The 18,693-nt window shown below is 44.7% G+C and overlaps 1 protein-coding gene across 10 annotated transcripts in view; it reads left to right on the plus strand.

The window, feature by feature from the left end:
- Positions 1 to 18,693, plus strand: part of KCNT1 (potassium sodium-activated channel subfamily T member 1) — a 2,308,650-nt gene that overhangs the window by 1,717,777 nt on the left and 572,180 nt on the right. For all 10 annotated transcript variants that reach the window (XM_069609538.1, XM_069609540.1, XM_069609539.1 and 7 more), the window contains one exon: positions 14,185 to 14,259. In XM_069609538.1, the coding sequence (XP_069465639.1) occupies positions 14,185 to 14,259 (75 nt within the window). The remainder of the gene's footprint in view (positions 1 to 14,184; positions 14,260 to 18,693) is intronic.

Consider the following 18,693-nt stretch of genomic DNA (forward strand, 5'->3'; position numbering starts at 1 on the left):
TTGACACAGCAAGACTTCCGAGATGGGACAATAGAAAAGAAAGCAAGGAGATAGCAAAGATTAGCAACATAAATGAGTTTTCAAAGTTTTCCTAAAAAGCCTCCAGCTGGTTTCTAGCCTCAATGGCATAGGAAGGGTGAGTACATGGTGAGTAAATTATAAACTCATGCTGTCAAATGACAGGCACATCTAAGTTTTGCTGACTGTATGGCCATCAGTTTCACCCTTGTGCAGGCTTTTTCAAGGCTTAAGTATCCAATGACGTTCGGGTAACAGCTCTAATGACAATTTCAATTATTCATAATGACAGCTTTTTATGTTTAAAGTTATTTGTAATCAAAAACTGGCAAAAACGCTCAAGAGGATCCAAGAGAGAGAGAGAGAGAATAAAAGAGAAAAGAAAACATAAACAATAATTAGAAATGTATTTGAGATGCCCTCATCCTTACTCTTCTTTCTTACATGAAAACCTATTACATTGGGATGATATAAGGCGGGGATGTGCATGAAACCACTGGCCCATCATTATCCATAGGGTTTATGGATCATGTTGCCTGTTATTGTGCTTGTTCTTGAGCGTGACCCTACACACTATGCAATCATGCCCATTACCGCTATGTGGTGGCTGTGTATATATTTAACCTCCCTAAACCAAGAGCCAGTGTGGCGAGTGGGTTTTAAGTTTCATAGCCAGAATTGTATGAGGTGGACTTAATACATTCAATGACAATGATGTTTCTTTTTTTATGAAGGATTATGTGGTCCGTAAATACCTGTTTCTCTACATAACGTCCCTTTTTTAATGGAAAAATCCTTTCTTCTATATTGAGGGCTTTAGCATTTTCCTGGCTGTTTCAGAAACAAATGATATAGCAATCCCATATCCATCCCTTATGACTAGTAATGATATTATTAGATTTGTTCCAGTTTTCGCTGAAGAGGTGTGTTGAGTTACCTGTATCTCAACGACAAGACAACTCGCGACCTCTATAGAAACTAATTTTGTGAGCAACACGTGCAATCTCGCACAATCTGAGTTCCCTTCACAGCAAGAAAGAATGAAAGCACAGTTAGGGCTAACAGAGGACACGAAATTAAAAAATATTTAGTCTGCACAGAACTTGATTAATGAGAGAAACAGAAGTAGTCATGGTAACGGTCAGAACGTGACGACGCTAGCCCCGCTCATATTAAGTGAACAAAAAATGGCACCGCATCACAGCAAACATCCTGTGAAACCAGCCCTACTGTGACAAGTCCACACAGACCATGAAGAATCCTAACCCATCAATACATAGTCAACTCGAGAATATGATAGATATGATTGATAAGATATGATTGGTTATTTATAACGTGCTTAATACCCAGAGGTTTCTAAGCATGGACCCGGGCATTGAACCTGTGTTGCTCCGTGTCCTTTTGCTTCCAAGGCGAGCACGTTGCCCCTGAGCTATCCTTCCGAGACAAGTGGATGGAGTGATGAGACACAAGCCTTGGTATCCAAAAATCACTGCTGATGGATAAAATCTATCCGCACGAAGACGACAGACAGAGGAGCCGGAACGCGGACAGCATTAAGCGCAAAACTGGTGGTTGGGAATCATCCCTGAGATGCAGGTAACTAAGCAAACCTCACTCACCGTTAACCTGCCTCTCGAAGAGTGCGAGTGGCGGTGACGGTGGAAATAAGCTATGATGTATCTGCCATGTCTGCCCCTCTGCTGCACCCATGCAGCAGGGGAAGAAGACCCACGTCAGAGCCTGATGCCCTACAAGTCAATCTTCTGCCTGAGACCTCCAAGGGTTCACTGCTCTCTGAAGGGATATGTTTAATGGTGGTGCCCATTTGCCATCACTCCTATGCTCAGGTACCAGAGCAATGGAGGGCTATCGCGCCAGGGTTGTTATGGAAAGCACTTAAGGAAGGGGGACCTCATGCCGCTCTCATGCAAACATACGTAAGAGGGCTCTCGCCTCCTGGGTGGCACGGCTTGTCTGCTACCATTTCTCCTGGCCCTCTTTTGGCCCATTAACATAGCAGCATTTCTGGCAACGCTGGAGGCACAATGGGGGCATCAGGCCATAGTACCCATGGCCCCACCACATCAAGGTGCAGTGCCTACGCAGCAGCACACGTTTGAGGATGCATGAAGTGAGGTACATCACTTGAATGGCTATGTTTTCTGTATAGAGTGGTGGCCATTCACTCAAATACCTGAGGTCAAGTGGTGGCTGTCTCTGTCAGCTGAAGCATGCAGAGACTAAAGGAAAGCATTTCAGCCCCCTACTCTCCAAAATCCATAAGGGGGTTCAATCTTCAACCTACGGTCATTTACCAGCAATTTGCTGGTTAACATCCGGTGTATTTGTTTCTGTTAAAACATGTTTTATTTGACTCTACCAGAGATCAGATCATACACTGTTAAATGCAAAAAAAAGATATAAAGCAATAGCCCTAGGGAGGTTGCATTGATGGTAACTCGTATGTAAGCAATGTAAGATTGCTATGCTGATAAAATACATCCAATGTATGTGGATGATCGATCAGCAGCGATGGGAGTAGAGGAAGGGAAATCCCATAACAGTGATGCACTCAGCAGTGATAGGAGTAGAGGAATTGAACCCTCCTAACACTGATACACTCAGCAGTGATCGGAGTAGAGAAAATGAACTCTCCTAACACTGATACACTCAGGAGAGGGGAATTGAACTCTTCTAACAGTGATGCACTCAGCAGTGATAGGAGTAGAGGAATTGAACCCTCCTAACACTGATACACTCAGCAGTGATCGGAGTAGAGAAAATGAACTCTCCTAACACTGATACACTCAGGAGAGGGGAATTGAAATCTCCTAACAGTGATGCATGGAGAAACTATAAACAAAATCAATGGTTGGGGCGAGACCACTATGATTAGAAAGTAAGGGGCAATGGTAGGAAAGACGCAGGAGAAGGAAATGACAAACCTTGTTACGCTGATAAAAAAAACGACCAATGTATGTGGATGATCGATCAGCAGCGATGGGAGTAGAGGAAGGGAAATCCCATAACAGTGATGCACTCAGCAGTGATAGGAGTAGACGAATTGAACTCTCCTAACACTGATACACTCAGGAGAGAGGAATTGAACTCTTCTAACAGTGATGCACTCTGCAGTGATAGGAGTAGAGGAATTGAAATCTCTTAACAGTTATACACTCTACAAGTTATAGGAGTAGAGGAATTGAACTCTCCTAATACTGATACACTCAGCAGTGATAGGAGTAGATGAAATGAAATCTCTGAACAGTGATACACTCAACAGTGATAGGAGTAGAGGAATTGATATCTCCTAACAGTGATGCACTGAGCAGTGATAGGAGTAGAGGAATTGAAATCTCCTAACAGTGATGCATGGAGAAACTATAAACAAAATCAATGGTTGGGGCGAGACCACTATGATTAGAAAGTAAGGGGCAATGGTAGGAAAGACGCAGGAGAAGGAAATGACAAACCTTGTTACGCTGATAAAAAAAACGACCAATGTATGTGGATGATCGATCAGCAGCGATGGGAGTAGAGGAAGGGAAATCCCATAACAGTGATGCACTCAGCAGTGATCGGAGTAGAGGAAATGAACTCTCTTAACAGTTATACACTCTACAAGTTATAGGAGTAGAGGAATTGAACTCTCCTAATACTGATACACTCAGCAGTGATAGGAGTAGATGAAATGAAATCTCTGAACAGTGATACACTCAGCAGTGATAGGAGTAGAGGAATTGATATCTCCTAACAGTGATGCACTGAGCAGTGATAGGAGTAGAGGAATTGAAATCTCCTAACAGTGATGCATGGAGAAACTATAAACAAAATCAATGGTTGGGGCGAGACCACTATGATTAGAAAGTAAGGGGCAATGGTAGGAAAGACGCAGGAGAAGGAAATGACAAACCTTGTTAAGCTGATAAAAAAAACACCCAATGTATGTGGATGATCGCTCAGCAGCAAATGGAGTAGAGGAATTGAAATCCCCTAACAGTGATGCATGGAGAAACTATAAACAAAATCAATGGTTGGGGCGAGACCACTATGATTAGAAAGTAAGGGGCAATGGTAGGAAAGACGCAGGAGAAGGAAATGACAAACCTTGTTACGCTGATAAAAAAAACGACCAATGTATGTGGATGATCGATCAGCAGCGATGGGAGTAGAGGAAGGGAAATCCCATAACAGTGATGCACTCAGCAGTGATCGGAGTAGAGGAAATGAACTCTCTTAACAGTTATACACTCTACAAGTTATAGGAGTAGAGGAATTGAACTCTCCTAATACTGATACACTCAGCAGTGATAGGAGTAGATGAAATGAAATCTCTGAACAGTGATACACTCAGCAGTGATAGGAGTAGAGGAATTGATATCTCCTAACAGTGATGCACTGAGCAGTGATAGGAGTAGAGGAATTGAAATCTCCTAACAGTGATGCATGGAGAAACTATAAACAAAATCAATGGTTGGGGCGAGACCACTATGATTAGAAAGTAAGGGGCAATGGTAGGAAAGACGCAGGAGAAGGAAATGACAAACCTTGTTAAGCTGATAAAAAAAACACCCAATGTATGTGGATGATCGCTCAGCAGCAAATGGAGTAGAGGAATTGAAATCCCCTAACAGTGATACACTCAGCAGTGATAGGAGTAGAAGAATTGAACTCACCTAACACTGATACACTCAGCAGTGATAGGAGTAGAGGAATTGAAATATCCTAACAGTGATACACTCAGCAGTGATAGGAGTAGAGGAATGTAACCCTCATAACACTGATACACTCAGCATGTATAGGAATAGAGGAATTGAAATCTCTGAACAGTGATACACTCAGCATTTATAGGAGTAGAGGAATTGAAATCTCCTAACACTGACACACTCAGCAGTGATAGGAGTAGAGGAATTGATATCTCCTAACAGTGATGCACGGAGAAACTATAAACAAAATCAATGATTGGGGTGAGACCACTATGACTAGAAAGTAAGGGGCAAAGGTAAGATTGGCCTAGGAGAAGGAAAGGGCAAACCTTGTACAAAGTAGAAAGAAGCTATGGATTGGGTGTGCCAGCTCAAGATGTACGAAATGAGGTTGAAGCTCTTTGGCTCCAGCACCCTTGGTCATGACAGACTCCTCGATCTGGCCTAACCCAGAATTTCTCCTGTAGCAACTCTCATTCTCCCATTTATTCCCCCTCCATTCCCCATTCTGTGAACTTCCATGATCTGCTGGGCCTATCTCTGGGTCATCGCATGTTCACTGATGCACGCTTACTGCATATTTCTCTACACTTGCTTACCCAGGTCTTTCAATAATTGGTACCTTCTCTGCACCGTCTTGGCATTTCCACCACTACGCCTTTCACCCCTCTGGAGCTTCCTGGTATTTTTGTGCATTTTACCTAATTTGCCTGCGCCTGTACTTACCTAGATTCGGGGGTCAGATTAAAGAAACACCCTGGCCTCTGACGTGTTCCCTTACATCCTATTTCTTTGCTCACCTTTCCCCCTTTGCCTGTACTTGTACTTGACGGAAGTCTGGGGCCACCATTAATAAACACTGGGGCCTGGCCCTCCTTGTGTTTCTGTCCACTTTCACAATCCCTCCACCTGATATTTGGGAATGGGGTCTTCTACTTCTGCCTCCAGCCCACTGCTTAGCTCTCCTGTTTGGCAGATTTTTAGGGAGCTGTGAGGCTTACCAGTGCCAGTCGGTGGAGCTAATTCTCATTCTTAATGGCACCTTCACCTCTTTATTAAATTATATTCTAGGCGTCTTTGCACCTTTTAGGGTCCAGCATTCTTCAATGCTTTTCAGCACCTCTTAGTGTTAACTGCTCTGGGAGACTGCACATAGGACATTGTCTGCAACCTGTTGCTCTCTAGATCTGATATCAATCTACAACTCCCATGACCGCTCACCAATGACTATGCTCACTCGAGCTGATGGGTTATAGGCCTAAACATCTGGAGAGCCACGGGTTGCAGCCCCAGTCATAGGGTTATGTGCTCTTCAAAGCTTCTCAGCGCCTTGTAGTGGCAAGTGGTCTTCAAGGCTTCTCAGTACCTCTTCTATTCAAGAGATCTTCAATACAGCTCGGAACCTCTCTCTCAATTGTTCTTCAAGACTTCTCAACACCTTGAAGGGTCAAGTGATCTTCAAGCTTGCTCAGTACCCATTCAATGTCAGTGATCTTCAAGACTATTCAACTTTCAGCTCAGAAATGAACTGTTTGTAAATATAAAACGTGCACATTTGCTAGAAAAACATTTATTTAAAGAGATGCACTGTTTACAGAGAAAAACCTACCAGTTAAGGTATGCATGCTCTACTTCATCCCCTATCCATTATAACCTTATCCCTCAATCATTGCTCATGTCTTTACACATGCAATCCCTGATGTCTTCACACATTACCAATGCCATTCCATTGGCCTCACAACATGCATCACTGATGAGGATCCTACCACCCTCATCTTATTCTCACCTCTGTCAGAGAGAAGCATCATCGCAATCACCAAGAAGATATAAGCCTTGACTGCCAAGGATGGCCATTTCCTCACCATCTTCTTCAAAGACCAAATCCTGTCTATGTGCCCAACAATCACAATCTTTGCAACTCACCTATCATCATCAGTTAGGCTGGCTCTCTATAAGACAGAGGACAAAGTACAAACTCTGAAGTCATCCCTCTCAGTCTGGCTTTTGACCATTAAGAGCACGGAATCAGTGCACCAAAGAGAGAATCTCTGAACTTCTGTGGACAATAACTAGACATTTTCTACCCCATACATTTTTTTCTCTAAGCCTCCTATGACATTTTTGCCCACTCCATTCTCCTCGACTGCCTTCACTCAGAGCTGAGAATAGCTGGAACAGCCCTGTTTTGGTTCGAATCATTCTTTGAACATAGGTCCAGTAAAGTTAAAACTGCCTTTTTTTAGTCCAACGCATCAGTCCTGGCATGTGTGACATCCCAAGGATCTGCCATCATCCCATGGGTCTAAATGAAACACCTGCCACCCTTCTTGATTCCTTATCTATTCCTTTTCGGTGCAACGCCTATGACGTTCAGATCCTGATCCATCTAGATATTGAAAACAGCAACCAGAGGCATCCAACCACAATGCGCATCTCAAGCATTCAAGAGCGGATGAGAACATGCAGTCCCTGCGCCAACAGAGGAAAAAACAGAAGTCATCCTGTTTGGCCAACCCGTCATTAACAGCCTTTCTTTTCATTTGCCTTTCCCAAGGGCCCACACTCACCACCCGACAAATTAGTCCAATCCGGCCAATTTAAACTTAACACGTTCCTTCAAAATTCAAGTCAATGCAATATTCATGAAGGCTCACTTTCAACTTCACCTCCTGAAGAACATCCTTTGTCTCCTAGAACTCCATCATTCTGTCCCATCTGGACTACAGCAGCAGCATGCCCATTAAAGTACAGGAGTCCTAAATCAATTACATCTCATCTAGAACCGAGCAGGACCTTTCACCTTGAGTAAAAACAATGGACAGCACATCAGCAGTCCTTGAATTCCTTCTACTGGATCCAGGTGGAACGGAATGTCGACTCCAAGCAGTTATGAAGGGACTTCAGCCCCACACATCTGTCCAGACTACGCAAACCTTGCACCGTCACTTCAGAGCATTCAAGAAATAGATGCCGTGCAGCAACAAGTTCAGAAAGACACCTACTGTGGGTGTAGGCCAGAGTTATCCAACTCTAGGCCTCGAGGGCCAGAAACATGTCGATTTTCCGGATACCCATCAGTCAGAGTCATGAGCTGCATTTTCATACAATGATTTGAAATGTATGCACATTTTCCTCATGAATATTAAAGAGGGATATCCTGAAAACCTGTCCGGATTGCAGACATCGAGGCCTGGAGTTGCACCAACCTGGCTGTAGACTATTTTCATGGGTGTAAACCTCTGGAATTACCATCCCAAAGAACTGCACAGCCAACATCCCAAATTGAGGTTTAGGAAGTCCCTACATGCTCTATTGTTCTCATAGGCCTAATATAGCTCTACTTCCTTACAACCTTCCCAGTCCTTTTAAGACTACTACACCAGCACTTCCTTTGGCCCGAACCCTAGAATTGCCGGAACATTATAATAGTATGCTGTACTTGTTTTGAGTATACTTGAAGGCGAGCCTGGTTTTGCCGTGAACTGTGCCACCCGCCTCTCCTCCTAACCCTCCTCTCCATCCTCTTGTTCTGGAATTCTTTCTGTTGTTCCTATCAGCCCCCTCATGTTTTGCTCTTGATAATTCGAAGTAGACTGCTCACAAGGCAGCACAATATAAACAGGCAATAAATGTATAAAATAAATAAATAAATAAAAATATGTTGCATATGTTAGCATCAGTGGCGTCATCAAAATTTAAGAAATCTATAATATTGACTACCTTCACCAAAAAGAAACTGGTTCTATGTTATCTGGTAGAATCTTTTTCATCGTCGTGGATTTCGTCTATTTAATTTATTTTTTACAGGAAGATTTGGCTGCAAATATATGTGGGGGGGGGCGTGCAGCCCCCCCTTAAACCTCCTACATTATTTAGTCTCCCAAACCCACCCCCTACATATATTTGTGTCAACATCTGATGAAACAAATTCAAAGAAATCTACTTCGACGAATTCTACTGCGGACAAAACTCCTATCCCAGGAAACTATAGGGAATGGAAAAGGAGTCAACACAGACGTAGAAAAGGTCTGTGAGACCACCTAAATAGCACCATTCTGCACACAAGTAACACGCTGCTTTTGTCTACTTCTTAAGTGGGAAAACTGCTTATGCATTATGCAAAAGTGGGACTGATGAAATGAGGGCGTGCCTCTGGCACATAACGCCTCTCACCCTCCCTGGCAATACCCAAAGTACAATGGGTTGTGCCTGGGCAACTAAGTGCCAGTGTCCCATCACAAAGCCCCCTTCCTGATAACTGAAAGGAATTCCTGTGGCTGGTTAACCACCTACCCTCAGCCCAAGACCCATGCAGACTAATGTGGGTCTTCTCCCAGTCATGCCCTGTCCACACCCACAGTCTCAATGCACCAACATATTTTGCCCATGAATGATAATCCCTGGACTCTTTTTGTAGTTCCCTGCCCTTTCATCCATCGCTGCCCCACCCACAGACACATCCACTACCTTAAAAACAAGGGCTTAGGCCGGCAGAAGCACTTGGCCACTACTCACCAATGCATGCACTCATTCACTGCTGAGAGAGCGTGTGTGTGGTGACGCTCCCTGAGAGTGGTGCTTGCACCATGAAGAGAAGGCTGAGGGTTTCCTGGGAAGCTATTTTCCCCTGGTATTCCTTTGCGGAGAGAAAGATCCCCCCCCCTCACTAAGAGGTACAGCATCCAGCCCCTGCAAGAGTATGGAAATATGGTGGCAGCAGCTGCCAAATGATGTGAGTATCTGGGCAACTGAAGGCACCATCTTATAAAATATGTGGGTGTTTGGATATACGATGGCAATCACTGGGCATTCCCATGGGTACCAAGACAAATGATGGCAATATCTAATAAATAGGTGTAATATTGCGCTGGTGCTTAAGCACTGGAACGACCTCCAACGAATCCTAAGAAAGGAAAATATTGTATGTTCAGGGAAAAACCCTAAGACCCTCCTGTTTGACTCCAACTTTGCACTCTCAGTCTCTGAGTTAATAAATACTCAGACGGTCCATCTTTGAGTTCTTAGAGATGTCGAGCAACCAACGCTGGTTTCCTTTCTTTGCAGCCTGGTCCCATCGCATGATGCCTTTTTGCTCGCCGTGGTTAATAAAACTCCCCAACACATACAAACATATAAAGTGATGCCAGATACTTGCACCACTTGCCAGGTGTTGCCTTCAGATTCTCAGGAGCTCGTGCTATTTCACAGGGATTCCAATGATTTTCAAAGGCGCTGCATTACCTCCAAATTCTCTGTCCAACCAGAAGAGGGTAACGAAGTCCAAAACTCCAGCGTGAGAATCTGGGTAAGTGAAAGCACTAGCGAAGAAAATGGTGCAAAGTGTGGCGCATATAGTGACACTGGTTCTATGGCCCTCATTACAGTTTTGCTGGTATTCCGACGGTAATTCCGGCGGAATACCGGCAAAACTGCCCTACCGTTTCCACCGTCCGATATGTCAGTATTACCGGGATATTACGGGGGGCAGAGACACCGGTAAATTCGCATTCCATGGAGTCCGATGGGATTGCCTGGAATACCGGCACCGGTAGTTCTGGTGCCTGTGATTCTGCCATTTATTTGCTAGGAGGGGCCAGATCTACCGGCAGGTAATGATAATGATGTGTTATTTATATGGCGCCTTAATCCAAAGCGCTTTACAGAGCACATATTTACACAATATCACCCAACCGAAATTGGTACTCATTTATCGACCTCAGAAGGATGAAAGGCTGAGTTGGCCTTGCCAGGATTCGAACCTGCGACCTGCAGTTCACGATCAGATGGCAGCAGCGAGCACTGACCTCCCGGTAGATCTGTGTCCCCACCAGCAAACATGTGTTTCCCTGGTACAAAACAAATGCTGATGCCGGAATTACCAGCATTTTATGCGGACTGGGGGGACTCCTAATGAGGCCCATATGTCTTCGCACTGCATATTCCTAGCCCAATGTCCCACATGTCAATTTCAGAGCACCACTCCCTGCATTCCACACTGCCCAGTATGTGCCCTCTTTCTGTCACACTGGTGCTGTTTCCCATTGCTCCTCCTCTCGCTAACACCAACATCCTATCGACTCCTCTGTTACTGAAGTGGTCTATCTCCTGACCTCCAATAAACCCAAGTATTCTCCTATATCCTTTCCCTCTGACTGCCGTCCACCATAGCCCAAGTCCCGCGTCCCCCAAGTCACACAATATGTGGGCTCTCTTTGAAAGCGCTCTGTAACTTACGCACATCATCAGCTTCACTGCCATGGCTGCCAGATTTAACCTCTGGAAAACTGTGGCATATGTTTCCTACTTCGCTCTTCCAAAATCAGATGGCAGGGACTCCCCTCTATCCTGGCAACGGGGTATGGAACGGTCCTTCATATATAGCCTTCACCAGGGCCCTTTATCATATTGTTCTGTACTTGGACCATTGCCCAGTTACAGTTCATGAAAAGAGAGACATGAACATTGTTTAATGTATTCTATGTCTCTCAGTTTCTCTCACCAGTAGGGCCCCACTGGCGACCAGTAAGCAGCTGGATCACATTTAAAAAGGTGTACTTTGAGTCCAAGTGCTTTAAGAGCTCTGGCTCCAAGTACCCCTAAAATAAAATATGCAAATGCCCTATCCCTTGTTACGCTCCTCATAAACAAACTGATAGATGATTGTAGCAAACTCTAGAGACTTGGTGGCAGGTGAATCTCTGTGGGCACAGTATTGCTCTGGAACAATGTAGGCTTGGAGTGGAGGGAGATGCTCTTAGGTGATGTAGTTCCGGGATGTACTGAGGGGCGCCTGCTCTCGCCCCCTCCAGGTGACAAAAGGGGGAAGCCAAGAATGGGGCGTTGCCTCCATTTCACGCTTTGTAGTGGGTCTGATCGACCGGCTCTGTGAAGCCAAGAGGTACACGAGAACATGGTGTGCAACATTGTCACCGGGCAACGGTGCTGTACCTCAAAGAGGTCATGGAGCTTTCAAGTTTGCAAACTAAACATAACACATAAAAATTCTGCATGAGGGTCTCCATTTCCTATCATTGGTGTCATTCAGGGCGGCTGTCTTTCAGTTGACGCCCCAGTATGAGAGCTTTCCACCAGCACGAGAGCTCCCCTTTGCCTGCACTTTGCACCCTGCAGGATATCTTCTTTCTAGGCTGGACTTCCATGCCTCCTAATGCCTTGGCATGGCATTGACCCACTCCCAGTGTGGCCTCCCGCCTGTGTGCCCGTTCCCTCTCATTCTAAACCTTCATCCTTTCAACATCCTGCCTTATTTCAATTTAACACATACAGACACCCTAACACCTCATTAACCAGCCCCCCCCCCGAGAGCATTGCTTCAAAGCCCCAGCTCTTTCCCTTGTCATGCCCGCGCTGTGCCCCTCCTCTCCATGAAAGCCGCTGCCACGAGGCCAGTACTACTTTCTAAATCTCCAGGTCTCTACGTTTACCTTCGCCCCATCTATATTTCCTTCGCCAATGGATTTGTGTCACTGAAAAAAAACAATAATGCATTTAGAAGATGGAATGACATGTCATGGCAAGACACTAATGAATGCAGCCTCATTCTAGACCCTCATTCCTAACGCTTGCCATCAACTCTGACTGCAAAGCCATCATCGTAGGTTATCTTAGTTTGTTCGGTATAGAAACAAATTTGAACATATGCTCATGAATATTATCATAACTATGCGATTGTTTCTGCATTCGAATCAGATCACATTTGTACACCTGCAAGTTTAGTACGAGGAAACAAAACTGGGTTAGTGGAAGAAGTAAGTTGGATAATTTCAGTTGAATCTTCAGGTGGAAATTGACCCTCAAAGATCTGAGTAGAAATTGACAAGCTTCACATGCTCACAGACATGGCATCTTAGTCATTTGTTGCCAAAGAATCTAGCAACCTGTCCAACTTGTTGATGTATTTTTATCCCCGACTGCTTACTCCTGGGCGGATATCAAGGTGTTGGACATCATAATCCGAAGATTGGGCTCCGCCAACCATGTGTTATGCATGAAATATGCTTTGCCATATGTGCAGATGGCAAACACCTTTCCTATTCCTAACCCACATACCGTTGGTGAGAAAATATAAGAAAGGGGATTGTGTGGAATGTAAGCTAAGGGCATTGCTTGAACTGGAAGAATGCCTGGCGGGTGGAATGCAGAACCTGGGATCAGGAGATTGCAAGGAAGAGCATTGATCAGGATTCAGGATGGAAGCCAGAATTGAGAGGAATCTGTGATACTGTTCTCCTATGCAACCTCTTGATGGAAGCCAGAACTGAGAGGAAACTATGCTACTTCTCTCCTATGTAACCTCTTGATGGAAGCCAGAATTGAGAGGAATCTGTGATACTGCTCTCCTATGCAACCTCTTGATGGAAGCCAGAACTGAGAGGAAACTATGCTACTTCTCTCCTATGTAACCTCTTGATGGAAGCCATAACTGAGAGGAAGCTGTGCTACTGCTCTCCTATGTAACCATTTGATGGAAGCCAGAACTGAGAGGAAACTATGCTACTTCTCTCCTATGTAACCTCTTGATGGAAGCCATAACTGAGAGGAAGCTGTGCTACTGCTCTCCTATGTAACCATTTGATGGAAGCCAGAACTGAGAGGAAACTATGCTACTGCTCTCCTATGCAACCTCTTGATGGACGCCAGAACTGAGAGGAAGCTGTGCCACTGCTCTCCTATGTAAAATCTTCATGGAAGCCAGAATTGAGAGGAAGCTATGATACTGTTCTCCTATGTAACCTCTCTACTTATGCTCCGTAACTAATAAAGCAGCCCTCTTCTGCACTCACCTGGCACCAGCGGGCTTCCTCCCTTGATGCTGTTTTACCTGATGCTCCAGGACACTACAGGTACATTTGTATCTTTTATCTTTAGATGTTCCGTTGATTTGCATCACTGCGTGTCCAGCATATTATGTGATGGTTAAAACTGCGCACAAGTATGAATAGATCATGAAAAATAACCTCACTGTCGAAAGATTGTATTTCATGAAGATTTATTTCATCAGGTTTGTACAGAGTGTCTTCCACTAGCTGTCTTGCCAGATCTTATCTGGGCATGGAATTTAGGAGAAGCTTGTATGCCACTTCTTTTAAATTGAGCATAATGTTTCATTAATCCTGTATATGGTACTGAATATTCTTGATCAATTGTTGCTTTAGCAAGTCCTGTATAGCTTCCTGGGCTTAATGAGTTTGCATTGACATCTTAATGGTGCTTTATTTGTGTAATGTTTCGCCTGATGATATCCAGAACACTGTATTTTGCACGTAATGCTTTTTTGGCTAACAGGTGAAATAAAGCTTATGAGGATGAATCATTTTTTTTTAATTTGAATTAGAGAAAGGAGGTGCTGAGAGCAGATTTGGTGTGACTGTGTGTTTGGAAAGGGAAGTTCTTTCGATGCCTAATTTTCTTCCCATGTGTATCTTTGTGTGAATAGGGAAACATCTGGGAGCAGATCTTCCGCATCTCGTTCATCTTGGAGATGATCAACACGACGCCGTTCATCACAACGGTATGTGCCCGCCGGTCAAACTTCATCATGGAACGTTGTCCCTATTTCTTCAAGCTGCGTTGAATGGTCATTGGGGCCGCACTGGTGTATTTCTACAATGATTGCTCTGCACTAATTAGAGAAAATGAGCTTCTCTTATAGCTCTAAGGAGTGTTTCAATGTCAGGACACTCATTCCATCGTAATCAGGCGTGGGGTCGAAATTATCACAGGTGAAGCAAAATAGACCAAATTCGCCTACATTTTCACTTCACTGGTGGGGAAGGTTTTTTGTCACTGATTCACCACTTTTGAGCAGATTTCGTTTTTTGGGTGGATCTGCTTTCGCGGCTAAAAATGTCAGCTAATTAGCGGGTGAGTCTTTTTGCAGCCCGCTAGCTGGCTAAAATTTCAGGCATCCGTAACAAACCCACTCAAAAAATGAAATTCTGGCAGGAAAATCAACATAATGCCCAAATTAGCTATCTGGGCGAAATTGGGGAAGAAGATTGATTTTGTTCAGAATTTGCCAATTTCTTTGTGGAGGATAATTGAGAGTGTCTGCCATTTCACCCCTACCCCCCCTCCACCCCCCCATTTATAATTATCTAAACTGGTACGGCTAACTTTCAATCAAGTCTTCCCCAGGCCTTTGCCTGCTGGCACCAGTACAGCAAGAACAGGCTTAGGCACTGATGGCTGAATACTCTAGACGGGGTGCAGGTGGGTGCTGGGCACTGCTCCGACCAATCAGCAGAGGAGTCATTGGAAGAGTCATGGCAACAAGGTGATCATGAGGGCTGCATACTGGAGCGGAAAAAGATCTAGAGGATAGATTTGGATACTTCACCTCCAATGTCCCTTTTCAGAGTGTATGCTCACTACGGCCCTTTCTCTGGACCAAAAGTTATTACCTCCCATAGCTAATGAGTAGAGTTTCCAGACTGCCCCTTTCCCTCATGCGCCAAATCACAGATGCTTGTTTTGCTGCTCGTGGGTTACAGTGTCTCTACTTGACAGAGAGAGACAGGGAGAGAGAGAGAAAGGGAGAGAGAGAAAGGGAGTGGGAGTGAGAGAGAGAGAGGGATAGAGAGAGAGTGAGAGAGAGGGGGAGAGAGAGAGAGAGAGAGAGAAAGAGAGGGAGAGAGAGAGAGAGAGAGAAAGAGAACACGAGAGAAAGAGAGAGGAGATTGACAGTGGCAAGAGTAGCAGTTTTCATGAGGCCAGTAGTAGGAGTGCAGTGTTGCAGGTTGTTTTTCCATGTAAGGCCTACTCCCCTGTTTCCCCGACTAATCGACTCTGCTCTTCCCCCAACTAACTGATTTCCCTCTAAGATCCCTACCACCTTATGCTAAACACACACACACAGATGACAACCACAGGTCTAGCCATTAGCACATCAACACTAATCGAGCCATGACTAAACTCTCCTCTTTACCCTGTCACACTCTTGCACATACGCAGCTAACCAGACCCTAAGTGCTCTAGTCTACCAGATCTTTAACTCTTCTCTATGGATAACATACTCTTAAGGTTCGCTGCCAAATCCATAGAAACCAGATTGGCACACAGGAACAGAGTACTTCCGACCCGCACCCTTCAACACCACAGGTGTTGCATCGGCCTCCCCCACTGTCCCAATAATGATCCCCCCTTTTTTTAAAGAGTCATGTGCAGCGAGGCCACCAAAAGTGACTCAAGGGGTCTATGCAAGACCATATACTGCCATCCCATATTTTTTAAAACAGAGTTCAGGCTCCCCAATATGAGTCTGCTGGAACGACTTGTGGTAACTTCGCCAATCCGGTTTACCGTTACCTCCAATTGTTTTGGTAGCAAATCTGCCACATTCCAAGTGGTACGAAGACGATATGTTTCCCCATTATGAAGTTGGATGGAATTTGTACGAACTACTGCCAACCATACAGCTGCCTGTGATAATTCCACCATTTAAGGTAATACTTCCAGTCAAATGCAGGAGGTATTTTCTCCAATGTTCATCCAAAGTTAAAATATGATGGAGCGCTAATAATTGGTGGTAATTCTGCTTTTTACCACCACGGCCATGCTCGCATTGAATCCCTAAGTGTCGCGCCAGCCCTGTATATCACACACAGGACATGTTGGCACTGTTACCTTTCTGCAAGCAACTTAATACGGCTTTAGAGTGTGCAGATGCCTTGGTACACTTGCACGATTGTAGTTCGAAAAATGAACCGGACAAAGCCGGTTTAAAAGTGGCAACATTTTTTAAGGACATTTATTCATGAGGTCATAAACAGCAGATAGATGTAGCTACTAAAGGCACAATCGTTTTCTTCCAGGTCCTTCAGAATCCGCAGGCACGAGTCAGAAGAGGCCAATGTTTTTGGATATGTCCAATTACACAGTCTTTGTATGCCATACAAACATTGACACATCCAATAGATTTGTGTGGGTTTGTCTTGGCATTTCCAACCACAGACCTCCGGTGCCGCAGGCAGTGCACTGTGAGCAGTGCATCTCTCTGTGCTCCTGTAATTCGATGGCAAAGCTATTGCATTAGAGTAGAGCAAGGGCGAAATGACATATGAGAAGGGGCACTCTGGGCCCGATCCTGAGCTCACCATAAAAAGAGGGTGGAAACATGGCATTCTCCCCTCCAGTTTCCAGAACCACCATTCTGAAGTGGGTGGAAGTATTGCAGCAACAAAAGCTGCTAAAATCTCTCCTTGTGGAGGAACCATGTGCTCCAGTGTCATTGCAAGCAGAGACTGCCACTTTTCTAATTTAAGTTAGTTTTCTTAAACTTTTGTTAAACTAGAAAAGTGGTTCTACAGTATAAGAAATGCTATATTTATAAAGAGAAAATGTGTGCAGTAGAGTTTAACGGCTGCTCACAAGTGCTGTGTTTTAAATCCTTTGCCCTGCTAAACAAGTGCTGCTGGGAGGAGAATCCCCTCCACGTGGCTGCCCTGCATTCCCGTTGGTTGCTAGGGCTGTTGTCAAGCCTAAATCAGGCACATGCAAAAGCCGAGGCTTTCATGTCACTGTACCACATTTTTTTCATTATCAAAATATGGTGTTTTTAAGGAACGTGTTCCTCCTTCATGGTGAGAATTAGCTTCTAACTTTGTTGATGTCGTTGCCCAGCTAGTCCTCCTTTACAAACCTCCTAAAAAAGTAATTCCTCCTCCTCTGCCAATAGCACGTGGGCTTTCTGGAAAGACGGAAATAGTGGTCTTCATATGACCCACTATCCAAAATAAAAAGGGGCATTACTTGGAATAAGAGAAAGGGGCACATAATGTTTATTTGTGCGCTCTGAGGCCTACGGGCGTGTGGCGCTTTATAGCAATGTAAAATAAATAAATACATAATGTCTCTCAGGGTTGATTGAATTTAGGTGCCAACTTGCACCCTCGCGGACTGAAAACCCTTATGAAGACCTTGACGATTCTGACATTTGTTTATTCTTGTTAAGTCTCATTTATTTTCTCTGCTGTGCTCCCCCAGACCCTTTCAATGATCTGGGACGACAAATGAATTGAGGCTGTAGCTATATTTCATTGGAGAAAGGGACAGTTTGGAGCATTCAGTCAAGGACCTGAGGGTCTCGCTGGCAGCCTGCGAAGTCGTATACAGCACATTGACTTATTGCATCTATATGCAAGTGACAAATGAGCGGGTTCCTCGCAGTGGGCACAGATCCAGAACATCCCCTGCAACGCTTGCCGTCTACTGATGAAACCCCCGGGGAGTTCTGCGGCCCAGCTCACAAGGCTGACATGCGCAATCAAGCTCACAATGCTCCCTTATTAATCAAACGATGGCACAAATTGCTCAGGGTAACCTCGGAGTACGCACTGGCGGCCACGAGCCGTGGACGCCGTCCTCATTTGTCTGCACGTCAGTTTCTGCTTTTGACTTTCCCAGGCCTGGGCGGTCATATTTCTATTTCCGTGCCTTGCAAACCACGTGACGTAGTGGAATGTGACAAGTGCTGATGCTGTGTAGGGAAACGGAATAAGAAGCGTCTAATTGGACTAGAAAAGAAGCAGCAGAAAGCAACAGAATAAATGTTTTCATTTTGCTGACTACCCCCAAGCAATTTTTAATGAGCGTTCACCTATTCTAGGCTCACAGTGAAAGCCCATCAAAGTGCAGGGGTGTCATTTGGAGGAAGAAGGGTCGCAGCTGTGACCCCTGCAGTCTCCCCTGCAACTCCTGAGGTCGCCCTTGCTACCCCTAAAAAAGAAAATACAAAATAAAACATTTTTTTTTCAACGGAAGCTCCTGGGCTGTGGCCAGCGCCACGTGGCTCACTGCCTTTCTTGTTCAGGCCTCTTAAAAAACGGGGTCCACAATGTAAGACTTTGAGCAGTGACTCTGAATAAAAAAGAATAGGAATAACAAATCGTGTGTCTTTCTGGAATTCTATACAATAATTGCTAGACTCCTTAAAGGTTTATTTTAG

Source organism: Ambystoma mexicanum, chromosome 8 (genome assembly GCF_040938575.1).
Source record: "Ambystoma mexicanum isolate Mex_15411 chromosome 8, UKY_AmexF1_1, whole genome shotgun sequence".
In the NCBI taxonomy this organism is placed as follows: domain Eukaryota; kingdom Metazoa; phylum Chordata; class Amphibia; order Caudata; family Ambystomatidae; genus Ambystoma; species Ambystoma mexicanum.